This window comes from Vidua chalybeata, chromosome 5 (assembly GCF_026979565.1).
Source record: "Vidua chalybeata isolate OUT-0048 chromosome 5, bVidCha1 merged haplotype, whole genome shotgun sequence".
Lineage (NCBI taxonomy): Eukaryota > Metazoa > Chordata > Aves > Passeriformes > Viduidae > Vidua > Vidua chalybeata.
The window spans coordinates 62,403,988-62,417,313 of NC_071534.1; the positions used below are offsets into that span (position 1 = coordinate 62,403,988).

The window sequence follows — 13,326 nt, forward strand, 5'->3', positions numbered from 1 at the left end:
TCTCAATTGGACACAAGAGGATCTTTACAGCACCAGTCCTCCTTACTTTGCACACTAAAATCCCTCACTGGAATTGGAACTGGGAAACTTGCAGTGGGGTTGTGGCTTTGTTCTTTCAATAAGAAATGTAATGCTAATTAAGTTGTTGTTTTTTATAAAATACTTTATTAAGAATAATAAGAGTAAACAAGGTTACAAAAATACTGACTTTATTAACTAATGAACATGTTAATTACAGAAGATTTGTATTACAAGTTATAACCAGAGTGTTCCCCTTTCATTAGGCATTCATCAAGTTGTACTTAATGGGAGCATTTTTTTTTCCCACTTAAATAAGAAAAAATACTTTTATCATACACTAAACTCCACAGGCAGCTCCCTGAAGTTAGATCCCATGCAAGAAAATGCCATACATAAATGCCCAAGTGTGTGTTTAAAAAGGAACACTGAAAAATTTTAGGGTGAAAAGCCATGTCAGTTCCTGCCAGCAGCCCCAACATACAAAAACAGTAATATACCAGTGCACATGAGGGAGGAAGAAAATAAATGGTAAGGAGGCAAGGCTAAATAACCAACCCAATAGGCTTCCTACAGTCTCCATGGGGGTCAACTGGTTTACAACCAGCTTTCCAGAAGGATGATAACAAAACCTCAACTCCTGCTGAGGTTGCTTTGGAGCTGAGAATGTGTACAAGGATCCATGTGGAAAAGCAATGAACAACTCTTAAGCCTTGCTCTTTTGACAATCTCATTCACTGAATTCAAGGGGCATTTTGCCTGAGTAGATTTTGACCCCCAGAAATATATTTGGACCCTCATCTGAAAAGCTCTAACTCAAGTGAGTAGCTCTGTCAAGTACATTGGCATTACCTGCACGAAGGGATTGCAGAATGCCTCAGAGAATTTTAATCTTAAACTAGAGAAGAAGATTTCAGCAGTAGCAGCAAAAATCTAGACCAGTACATTCCCAATGAGAGCTACATTTTTTCTGAGGGTCATGAGACTTATGAGAGAAAAAGAGATAGGGGAAATTTTTTTTTAAGGGAAAAATGTTTTCTTTAATTAAAGGAAGACATGTTAGCCAGTTCCAATGCCCAAAGAAAGTAGTAATTAAGTTAAACTAACTTCAGTTGCACAAAATCACCTCTTAGGTTTTAATTCCATGATTTTATATTCAAAAATTACACCTTTCAGAGATCGAGAATTAGTTACAGCAAGGAGAATGAGAATGAAATTCAATGGAGTTTAAGAATGTCCTTAGATAAGAATTTAAGTTCTGTAGCCTTTATTCTAATCTGATTAAAATTACAACTATGAAGTAAAGTTCAGATCCCACTGAAGTTATTAAGGGGCTTTTCAGCATTTAGATGGGCACTAGATCAGGTTCCCTTGTTATAACAGAGAGAAAAAAATATTAGAACAGTGAAAAAATATCTACAGAGTGTCCTTTCTTAAGAGAGTTCTGTAGTTATAACAGTTGCCTGGTACGGTACCATTGGTACCAACAAGAAATATTCACAGGAATAAATGCAGTACAGATTCATTACCACATATCATTATTCTTCTCTTCCCTTGCTCTTCAGGATCTCAGGTGCCCTCCATTCTGAGATAGGGAGAGCAAAAGTACCTGGCAAGCAAGTGCATACAAACTTGTTAAATTCTGGAGCATCAACTCTGCACAATTTATTTTACTGAGGCACTGCCCAGAACAAACAGGTAAAAATCCTTACACATTGTCTAAGAAAAAACAGTATTTTTATCATATATATATGTGTGTGTGTGTGTGTGTGTGTGTGTGTGATATATATATATATATATAAATCACAGTCTTCTGCACAGCAGAAGCTTATAACTAAAATATTTTAGGATTCAAATTTTTTAGATAGACATAACAAAATGACTGCAAATATAATACAGTGAGCACATGACAATTCTTAGAATACAAAGAGTGAACATGGAATTGTATATTTTATCCACATTCTCCTTGTGGCTGAGAACAAAACTCACTTGGAGTTTTTAAAAGTCTTTCTTAAAAATGTAATCCTTTCAATAAGATATGGTCAGTATGCACTTAGTATGAATACACTCTTCACCTACATGACAATAATTAAGTGTAAATACAATAGGCTAAATCCTGCCCTCATTAGGCCTGGTAAGTAAGAGAGGCTAAAGGGAGCATGAAGCCTTCAGAGGTGGCCAGAAAAGATCGAGACAACCTGTCTGCATAGCATCCACAACCTTGAATCTGCTGTACAGAGAAGTCACATCTTGTCCAAAGAGACTATTTACATCAGGAGGAATTTCAGAAGCTCTGCTTGCTGAAACACTTCTTCCTATGTGCCAGTAGAATCCGCTGGATATGTGACACAAATCTCAGCAAGCCAAGCCTGTTAAGCATGGCCTGAAACTCATCCCAGTTCACCAGATGTAAGCATACTGAGTCCTACTGAAGTCAAAGTGCACTGCTGAAAAAAATTCGGTGAGTCAAGATAAGGCCTGTCTCCCAAGACATCTCCCCTGAAGTGGTTGCTTTTTGACAGGGCAGAATTCAACCTTGCATTTCTGCATGAAATGTCCTTTTGCATATCTACACCACGGTGTCAGCCTCGTGGCTGTGCAGTTACATATGATACACAGACCAAACACTACTGGAAACATTTACAATTTACACAGTCACAAGTGAAGCAACAGTGCCGTTATTTATGCAATTACATGTACAGTAGTAAAATGAACAATTGGATATATGTCTCATCAATTATTCCAGAAATACCCAATACTGATTAAAGGGTAATCAGTGCCACCTATAACAACGTATCTGTACAAAATTTCCAGACATAAAACTAAATGCCTACAGAAGAATAAGCACTTTTCATAGATGATGATTTTGTGTTCCCTTTCCCTATCATCATAAAGGAAAATGATTGTTCCATATATAGGCAGGAAACAAGCAGCTAAACTATTGGTCATGTTGTCCATATTAAATACAAGATCATATCAATCTCTGCAATTGTTTTATTATCTTGAAAGGAATTATACAAAAGATAGAATTTTGTCCAAATCTAGTTAAGGTTTTATTAAAGTTCTCAAGTCTCTGAAAAATGATTAATATATAACTTACTTTTCCCAATCTTAGGTCTCTCAGCCAGGTGCTAGATTCAACTGTTCTTTTTCTTGCTGCAAATGCAGAGTTTCATGAAATAACTAGAACCAACCAAACTTTTAGTACTTGCTTGTTTAGAAAGATCTGGGTATATTTGATTTAAATTTTTTTTAACACCCAAAATCTTCCGATAGCTAATCAGGATTACTTTTTCAAACGTATGAGATGCCGTCTTTAGCATTGCAAATCCACAGTTATTTCTGGGTCAGATTTTAAAGAAATGATCAATAGTTTGCTAACCAAAATGGGGTTTGAGATATCTTTTAGAGGACCATATATGCAGTGAAGGAACCAAGTGCAGAACTAGTCTGTAAGCATTGTGAAAAAGAAAGTGGTAGTGACTTCTACGAACTCTGCTTATGGCAGGCTTGTCAAAGTCTATCAATAATGAAAAGATTACTTACTAAAAATATGATTTTTTAATAAAGTACTGAAATCTTTGACCTCCTATAAGGGGGAAAGAGAAATATGATCATAAATGCTGTCCTGGACAGATGCATATATTTCTCAGTAGGGCTTTTGTTATATATGAAGAGAAATATATGGCTCATAGAAAGAATAAGATGTGTTAAGTGGAACTGTAATTTGTTTCTCCTAAGATAATCTGAAGAGCAGCATTAAGGAGGTCATATGATCTATTTCTACAAAACCATTTATCATCCAGTAATGTCTTTGCAAAATTGTTTATCCATTCAAGTATCTTCAGGAGATATGTCACCATACTTGCATATACTGTAAGTCACTTCAACATTTATAAAACAACACTGATAGACAAAATCACCAAAAACACCCATAAATATTAAAAGAAGCTCAACAAACTTGACTATCAAGTACTTAAAAAATTGTTGATCTTTACATTACACATTAATTACATGCTGTCCAGAATCTTTCAACGAGAGTTCTTGACTTTTTCAGGGTTTTCTGTAGGTCATCATAATCTTGTGAATCCACCGGGAATAATATGAGACCCGAACAAAAATCCCAGGACGATTTCGAACTGCACATCCACGGCCAGGAACAATGACACCAGTTACTATCTTCAGCCTGTTTTGTTCACAAACCAAAGGACCGCCATAATCTCGCTAGGAAAAAAATAAACATGAGTGTCACTTCTCAAAATGCTTCAAGACATAGCTCCCACCAGTCTACTACCGAATGGTTTCTTTTGGGGATGACAGGATGCACCAGGCAATGGTGTTCTTGCCATAGGACATAAACTAACTTCCAATATCTTTTTTTTTCATAACCAATACTTTTGACAAACAGTGTCAGAGTTGGCCTCTGACCTTTTCTTCCTTTCTGTGCAAATTAAGCTCTGTGATCTGTCTTTACATGTCATTCTAATGACTTCAAACTACCAGATTTCATTCACCTCTTTCAGCTACCTGCAAGCCTATTATTTTTTATGTGAATATAAACCAGATGAGCAGAATGTGAGTTGACAGATAAACATCTTTGTTATGATGACAGGCTTTTCATCAAACACTACTGACAAAGTCAGGTTAATATCTTTCTTTCAGTCAAGCATCTTGCAAGGCCCTAGGATGAGAATCTGTATGTACTAATAGGCAGGGGGAATAACAAACATAACAAAAAGGTAATACTTTTTTTAAGCATTGTTTTGAGACATAACTTGTTAAAATGATATTTTTTGTTATTCTGAATGAATGAGACACCTCTACGCTAGTTTTTGAATTCTGTGAAAATTTGGAGTATGATCCACTGAAATGGATAGATACAATCACACAGATCTGGTACTTGAAGATAGATGCTGCAGTTTCTATCCAGGTTAAAGGTAGACTGGACCCTGCAAACTTGCTGCAAAACTAGACAGCAAATTCTCATATCAGACCATGAGTTATTGTCTCAAAAAATGAAAGCTGACAATTAGCACTGCATTCTTTCTGGATCACCAGAGAAACAACAATGCTTGACCTTTATTTGGTTTGGGATTTTTTTTGACTGACGGCAAACTAGTTCCCAAATGAACAATGAACTATGTCAGAGCCATCAGAGCTGCCCATAAAACACTTTCAGGAGTAGAGTTTCACCTGCCAATCTGATTTTGCTCCTCTGCCTGTTCACTGCTGAGGAAAGTAGCTTCAAAGGAGAACTTAGGGAACAGGAAACTGCTCAGAGATTAAGACTGATTGCTAATATTAATTAATTCCATTTCTTCTTGAAGGGGAAAACAAAGTGCAGGATCCCCAGCAGACTCCCATGCAGATGTTTCATTTATAAACCTTGACAAGTCTAAGACCTCAATTACAATTAAACATTTTCTTTTGAAGAAAATACTTTGCAACAAAAAATGATCCCATAGATTATTAATAACAAATGGAAGAGGCCTCAGCTTTATGAAGATGACCTCTGTTCCCCATGGTTTCCCTACCCTTGAGTAAGGAAAATTTTACTACACGGTTTATGTTGGTATTAGGAAATCAACAATCCTATTTCAGATAATAAATACTTAATAATGTTCATGACTTCCCTCCTTCTAGATATCCTCAGTCAGATTTTCCATTAAAAAAAATTATATCTTCCTGTAATAAATTATTTACAGTTTTTCTCCTCAGATGTCTTTTCTCCATCATCAAAACTAGTGCTAAGCAAAACAACTGTACCAAACTATATAATCACTGAAGTAGTGCTTCTGTCCTCATCAATATGTTGCTCAGGCTCAGGAGACCAAAATGCTCCAGCCTTCTGACTCATAAAAAACGTCAGCACATTTTTGGATCTTTCTCCTTCCTTCATAACTTTATCACCTCTGTTGAGTACTGACTGCTGTGTATTTTGCATGTAACACCTCATCTAAATATATGGAGGTAAATTTGCTCAATCAAAACACACAGCTATTGCTACCAGAGAGCCCACCTTTGTCCTTAGTATACAGAACACAAGTTTGTCTAGTCTAGTGAAGTGTTTTAGTATTTGATTCCTGTAAATCTTTCAATGGTGTGGTAGCACAGTGAAATCAAAGTAATTTCTGCACTCTGATATAAAACAGAAGACTTGTAACATAAATCATTTTCCAATGAAAAAGTTTAGTACAATGAGAATAATTATAAAAAAACCTCCAGTAACTTATTTTTTGGGAAAGAAATAGCCAGGGTCCTAAAAATTTATTATGAAATGCAATATTTACCTCACAAGGCCCAGCACCTATGGTTTCAGCCACAGCACAGATTTCAGACTCATTCACAGTAATCTTCCCTTTGAGATATTGGTTGCATTTCTCATTTCCCAAAATAAACAGGTTTGCTACTTGGAGAAGGCCATCATAGTTGACTACTACAATTGAAAAGAAAATAAAAATTTTATTGTATTTTAGGGGAAAAAAAGTGTTTCAAGATACAGTCTACATAAACTTATTCATGTAATTTCAGTTATTGTACTTTCTCTCTAAAACTCATGTTTTTGTCTATCCCCACTGTTATCATGCTTTTTGTATTTTGGATTTCATATATTTTCTGAAAATGGGATTTGCCAGACATTTGTTTGGTTTTCATGTCTGTTAGTTATCTGAGAATATCTGGATAAGTTTTTTAGTACTAGAATAAAGGGCTGTGTAACTGGACTCACTCTACAGCTCACCACTAGATTGCCCAGTCATCAAAGAAATCAGAAAAAGAGCCTGAAAATGTCATCACTTCCATCAGTAGAGAGAGGATCCTACTCCCTGCCTTAAACACGAGTTAATGTGTAACAGTGCCTGCCATGGCCTAGGGAAGGACGTGTGACTTGAAAAATACAGAGTGGAGTTTTTCTCAATCTGTGCTGGCTCAGCTACCCTGAATGACTTTGTGCCTGCAAGGGCAGAGCCACAGCCTTGTGCAATCTCCATTCATCAGTGTGAAGGTCAGGAAGCAGGAGCCCTGTGGAGCTTACTCTTGTTCTACATGTCGAAAGACAAGCCTGTACAAGCTGCAAAGATAAATAATAGGTCTGGACCTGCCCATTCTCTGCACAGCCATCAAAAGAAAACGCCAAGCTTGCCCTCCACTGACTTATTGTCCTGTTTTCTTTAAAAAAATGGATGTAACACTTCTTCCTTCCCTGACCGGGATTCTGTGAGGATTATATAAAGTAGTGCAAAAAATATAGTACAAAGTCCTTGGATGACAGATGTTATGTATTTACTGTATTACATAACTCCACAACATTGCAAATTCCTTATCAGTTCTCTTAAACTAAGCTTTCCTGTGATGCTGTGCTGTGCTCCAGCCTGATGTCCCTGTCCCCCAGACAGCCGATGCCCCCAGAGGATGGCTAATATGGACATGCTGGGAACATCAAAGGCAGTCATTTGGGAGAGGGCTGGTACAGATTAATTGCCACCCACAAAGAAATGGCAGAGTAGTGGCTATGAGGAAGACAGCCTCAGAATTCTAGCCTAGCTTCTGCTCTGCTTCCAGGGCAGTGTGAGTATATTGCTGCTGCTTACTCAGGGTCTGTGGCAAAACAACATTTAAACACAGTAAATATTGGAGTAATTATTGTCAACTGGCAGCTATTAACTTTTTATCAACACATAATTAGCCAGATATAGCATTTACTAGACTAAATAAATGTCTGTTCTCCCACATATTTGTATTTTCTTCACACAAAACTGTGTTTAATAAACATTAGAAAGGTTGCAAAGTGAAGAACTCAAAAGTTAGGAAATGCCAGACTTAGGTTTGTCTGTGCATCCCTAGTTCACTGTTATTGTGTATGCTAATAAAGTCTTTGATTACATGTTTCTGTATTAGTTTTCCCACAGGGTCCTGCTTTGGATAACAGAAAGAGACTGCTCAAGTAGATGAACAAAGATTTGTCAAAAAGCACTGTTAACATTCTGCAGAGCAATTTTGCTATTTTTGTTTAACATGCAAATTGGTATTTTTCTCTAATTCACTTCTTGAAATATTTGAATCATTTTGCCTGTCCCTGAAACAACAACAAAAATGGACAGTGGAAAATAATTCATATTAAATTAAGTTGGATAAAAGGCTCAGAGATTTACAAAATTAGAAAAAGAAAACAACTCTATTTTTTAATAAGAAGTGTTGGACAACCGTGGCATCAGGCCATACCCGCAGCCTCACCTATAATGACAAGAGGAAGTAAGTTGTCAACGTATTCATTTAGTTTTTAAAAATAGTTTCTTACATCCAGTGTATCCCCATCCATAAACACTGCAGCTGGTCTTCTCTGGAATGGTACATCCAGAAATGGGCAATCGGATTATTTCTACAAAATTTGTCAATATAGCAGGTCTGAAAAGAAGAAAATATATATTATATATATATATAATGGATTTTACTTAAATTTCTCAACTGTGTTTTAACTTACATTAAGTCTATTATAGACCACAGCAATTTAAAACTGTGCCAATTCTTTTCCTTTCATTTTCTGTTTCTGAAGAATGTGATGGATTCTTCTACCTATTTTTTGTACTACAGCTGCCAACTGTCAAAAAATCCTTGAAATGCTGTCACCACTTTTATGCTATTTAACTTGGGTTTTAATCTTAAAAGTAAGTAGTGATGGCATTTCATTTGGATATATACGTTTGTTCATACACAGAAATTTTGAAAGCTTGTATATACACAAGGATCTGAGCTACAATCTGGTGCTTATTCTACAAATTAAAACCATATACTAGTCCATGTGGGTACTCAGTGAGTTTTCTTTAAATCTCCTAACTTAAACACGGTTAACAGGAAGAATAATGTAGGTATGATTTCACAGCAGTAACATCTGTTTTCTGAGTAACATTGATGGACCTGCATTAGTTGGAACTTTACCCCATGGAGACAGCATCTGTAGTACTGGAAATACTAGAGCAATGAACTTGCAAATCTCATTTAGGAAGAATCTCATCCAGCAGATGAAAATGCTGGAATTCACAATAACACCTACTAACCTGCTAAGTTTCAGTAAGACCAAATCTGACCCTGTGGGGCCATATACCAACTGGGAGATGTTCCGGACTTGTTTGCGCTTCTCCTCTCCCTTTCCTTTGATATTATGGACTCCAAGCCAGGCTTTGTAGTCTTTCAAATCTTTGTACCTAAATGAGGCAAAGTTGGTTATAATTTTGCTGACTGTATAATAAAATAACTAAAAAACTCTGCTTGATATGATTATGCTGGAAGATCTTAACTAATGCTCCTTAGCAGAAATGGCTTCATGCTGCCAACTGCTATTCCAAAATCAACATGCTTGGATGTAAGGTTTTGGCCTGAAGCCATTACATAATTTTATCTTTAACTGTTACTAAAATCTATTTGATTCTTCATAACAGTATCCAAACATTTAAATCCTTGGACAGTATGAACCTTTGAACTTTTCTAGATTTACCCGAGTTTTCTCTTTTATTTTGTCCAGTTAATCAGAAGCATGAGATTATTCTCATAAAGAGGCAATTGTCTAACTATGACACTTGGAAAATCTATTTATGCTTCTATGTAAAATAGCCAGGGCTATTTAGATTTACAGCAATAATAACAGAAAATAGCAAGGTCCCACAGGCCTTTTATATCAGAAAAGCAGTGTTAAAGCCAAACAGGAGGAAAAACTGCTGCATTCAAGTTGAAAAAGCATTGTGCTGATAAGTTCCCGAAAATAGATGGATTTTAATATTGCAAAGTTCCAGACTACTGTACCGAGAAGGGAAACACTGCCTTGCTGTAAGAACCCACTCTTCTTTAATCAAAGTACCACCACAGATATGCTTATTCCTGGAGGAAAAAAAGAAAAGGAAAAAAGATTTTTAAAATCTCCAAAACCACTAATATTAGTTTCTACATAGTTAAAAAGTTTAAAGAGTGTTTTGCTCCCCACACGTTTGCTGGTGAAAAGTGGCAGACTGACAATATTCAAAAACTTGTCTCTGTCCCTTTGCTCTACAGTTTCAACACTTAGAGTAACATGACTTTGCAGAGCTTTACTCCAATGTGCAAAAAAACAGAAAGAAAGACAAATTCAGTTACTCTGTTCATTTAGTGGTTTCAAAGCTGAATTTGTAATAAGACACCTAATTTAAAATTAAAAAAAAAAAAAAAAAAAAAAAAGGGCCAATTCTTTGTAACAGGAACTGGATTGAAACTTTCAAGCAAGTCCCCAGACTGCCACCAGATGTAAACAACATTTGGTCATTATTCATGTAAGTATTATTCAAAGCATTGACCTCAAGGTGGAGAGTTCCTATTTGATTACAAGTCCTAAGAGATTTGTGTCCCCACATACTTCAGTTGGAAACAATCTGCAGTGTATGACATCCTACATGTGATTATAGAAAACCTGAAGCATAATATATCAAGTAAAATTAAAGCAATTAAGCATGACAGTTCTTTAAAAAAAAATTACTGTGGAATGTAGATTAATTAGTTTCCTTCTTTGTGACTCCAAAATCACATTTATTTTCTATAGCTCATTGGAAAGTGAATCAGAATTGTCAGCAATTTGGGAAAAGCTTAAAATCTCACAATTTATAAATTCAAATCACACAAATGTTCAGAGCTTTGCAAAGAACTACTGGATGTATACCAGACTATATATGGAGTTCACAGACAGCAGGATAACACAGAGCTTTGACTTTTTTTTTTTTTTTAATCATATTTTGATTGAGGAGCAAAATATCTGGTCCAAAAGGCTGGAGTCTTTTAAAATATAGGTTCTAGCTTTTGTATTATAAAAATATCACAGTTGGGAGAATAGCTATGTTCCTCCATGTTAAGTTTGTATCACTTATTGTTTTATACAGAATTTCATCATCTGTTTTAGAAGATTCATTAATATACATAGAAAGGTCAATTCTTCACTCATATATAGGGCAAATTTAGAGCTGGTTCCACAAAGCAGATGAAATCCATTTAAATACACTTAAATGCATTTAATTACAGAATCTGAATTGGATATACAAGAAAATTTCATTGATCAATTTAAGATTTAAAGCTGGGCTTTAGTTATGAAATATGAATAGTTTCTAAGTTTCACTGGGCCTTCACCATTCAGACACAGCAATTCCATTTTTGAGTGTATGGTTAGGCTTTCTTGCAGAAAGATCAGTTGTCATTAAGATTTTGTTTCAGACAATATTCTATTTGCTTCCTTGGTAACAATACAAAATAAAACTACATTTTTATGCCCGCATGTAATACTTCAAAATATATTTTGCTGCTGGAGTATTCCAGGAATCCCTTATTCATAAAAGGATCTGCTATCATTTAAGCACTCATGTTTCATGGAATATTATTACGTAGCAGAAAATCCAGGTTCAACTACCCTAACAATAGCTATTTCAATTTTAGATACCCAGATGTATTTACCTTACCTGCCTAAAAGTTCATCAGATATCAAGGCTACTTTTAAAACAGTGCAAAGATTAACCTTTCCAGGGAGTGGTTTAGCCTGCCTATTTGTTACTTAGTCTAGGAATATAGTGATCTTCCTCTAGGAATGTCTTTCTGAACCATCTGATGCACTCCCAAAAAGGTCGAGATCTGGTGGACCTCATATGATGCAAAAGTTATAGGGATGGGAAGAACCCGCCCCCCTGCACTAACTTCTCTAGCAATGAAGAGATCTAGAGAATGTATTTTTTTATCTTTTCCTTTACTTCCATTTTTCATTTAATACCTCTTTTAGAACATAGTTTTAAATTAGATGATGAATCATAAGCTAATAGAATTGATCTTCCCTTTAGTCTGGCCCAGCAGACAAAAGATGTTTTTTTAAACTTTTTTTTTTCTTGAGAAAAGAACCAGGGCTGATGCATGAGATATATCCTGTTATAAATTAATGATTCACACTTCCAGCTGATGAGTTATGAACCAGAGTAAAAAGCATAGGAAACAGCCATTCTGTGTTCTGGCTTTTACACAGCAGCAATGATCTGCCATAATATAATACATGTGTTATACACAAGTTGTACTTGTCAGGGTCTTGTTTTACAGAATTAAAAGGATTTCCTTATAGCTCATAATTATTTTTTTTTTAAATACCAAATAAATTTTAATTGTATGTAATGACATAGGAGAAAGCTTAATTTGACACAGGTATAAATACTGAATCCTACACTTCACAACTAAATGCTCTGCCATCAAAGTGAAAATACTGATCTGAAATTCAATTTTTTTCCAACAGTCTCTAAAATAAATAGTTTAATGCTGAATGTGAAGCCAATGTTATGAAAAGGTCTGCAGTAGCTAACTGGAAGAGCAGAACACTATGAATGCTTTGCAGGTTCATGTGTATAAGTTAGCTATAATGAACATGTAAAGTATTTCACTAGCAGAGTGAATACTAAGGCATCGCCAGACATTAGAGGAATGCTGATTCTCTGCTTTTACAGAACTTAACTGCAATGTAGAAATATTCTTTTATTGCTATTAGCTCAACATTTTCTACAATTCTAAAACAAATATCCTAGTAGCTGTATTGCCCTTCTAATCAAAGTGATAATTACCTGTACGTCAAACTAACCACCCATCCTTCGTTAGTTTGTGTTGGGATTCCATTTACAACTCTCAAATGTTTTGTTGAGGCACAAGGAATGGCAGTATCTGAAAGCAGGTCCAGAGATCACATTTTACTAAAAGCAATGGTAGGAAACCTGCACAGTTGCACATAAGGACCACAAGAAGGTCAATATTTATTATGTATTAACTTTCCTGTGCTAATGAAATATATTTCTAGGCCATCAAAACTACTTCAGTGAAGCTGAGTAGGTCTATTTAAATATCCATAGGGAATATAAAATACATAAATTTAAATAGGTTTTTGAGATTTACATAGTTAAAAAGCAAACATTGAAGCTCATTACGAAATCTCACCACTAACAAAACATGACAGTGAGAATAGATAAAGGAATATAACAAAGATATTCCCCATTCTTCTCTTATAAAATTAATTTTGCTCAGTCTGTATGGTGGGATTTTATAACTTTACTAATCTTTATTTTGTTTCCCAATTGGAAAGAAATTTCTGGATTTAGAGGATAGTCATGCAGTGCACAGTCCATACACAAACTTACCATCCAAGCTGGTTGTAATAGGAGTTGTATCACCTTCACCTAGACAGACACACAAGATAGCCATAATACAAAATTAAAATTCATTTAAACATGGAATAAATTTCAACAGCAAATGACATATTGTTAACTTCAATGGTTCACA

General features: G+C 35.4%; 1 protein-coding gene across 1 annotated transcript in view; it reads right to left on the reverse strand.

Annotated features, from left to right (window-relative positions):
• Nucleotides 1-4,071: 4,071 nt before the first annotated feature.
• The window catches only part of HGF (hepatocyte growth factor), a 48,046-nt gene continuing 38,791 nt past the window's right edge, over nucleotides 4,072-13,326 (reverse strand). Inside the window, exons 13-19 of the mRNA XM_053943560.1 lie at nucleotides 13,185-13,223; nucleotides 12,618-12,714; nucleotides 9,814-9,888; nucleotides 9,072-9,218; nucleotides 8,315-8,421; nucleotides 6,309-6,454; nucleotides 4,072-4,242 (exon numbers count right to left, since the gene is read on the reverse strand). Coding sequence (XP_053799535.1) covers nucleotides 4,072-4,242; nucleotides 6,309-6,454; nucleotides 8,315-8,421; nucleotides 9,072-9,218; nucleotides 9,814-9,888; nucleotides 12,618-12,714; nucleotides 13,185-13,223 — 782 coding nt within the window. The remainder of the gene's footprint in view (nucleotides 4,243-6,308; nucleotides 6,455-8,314; nucleotides 8,422-9,071; nucleotides 9,219-9,813; nucleotides 9,889-12,617; nucleotides 12,715-13,184; nucleotides 13,224-13,326) is intronic.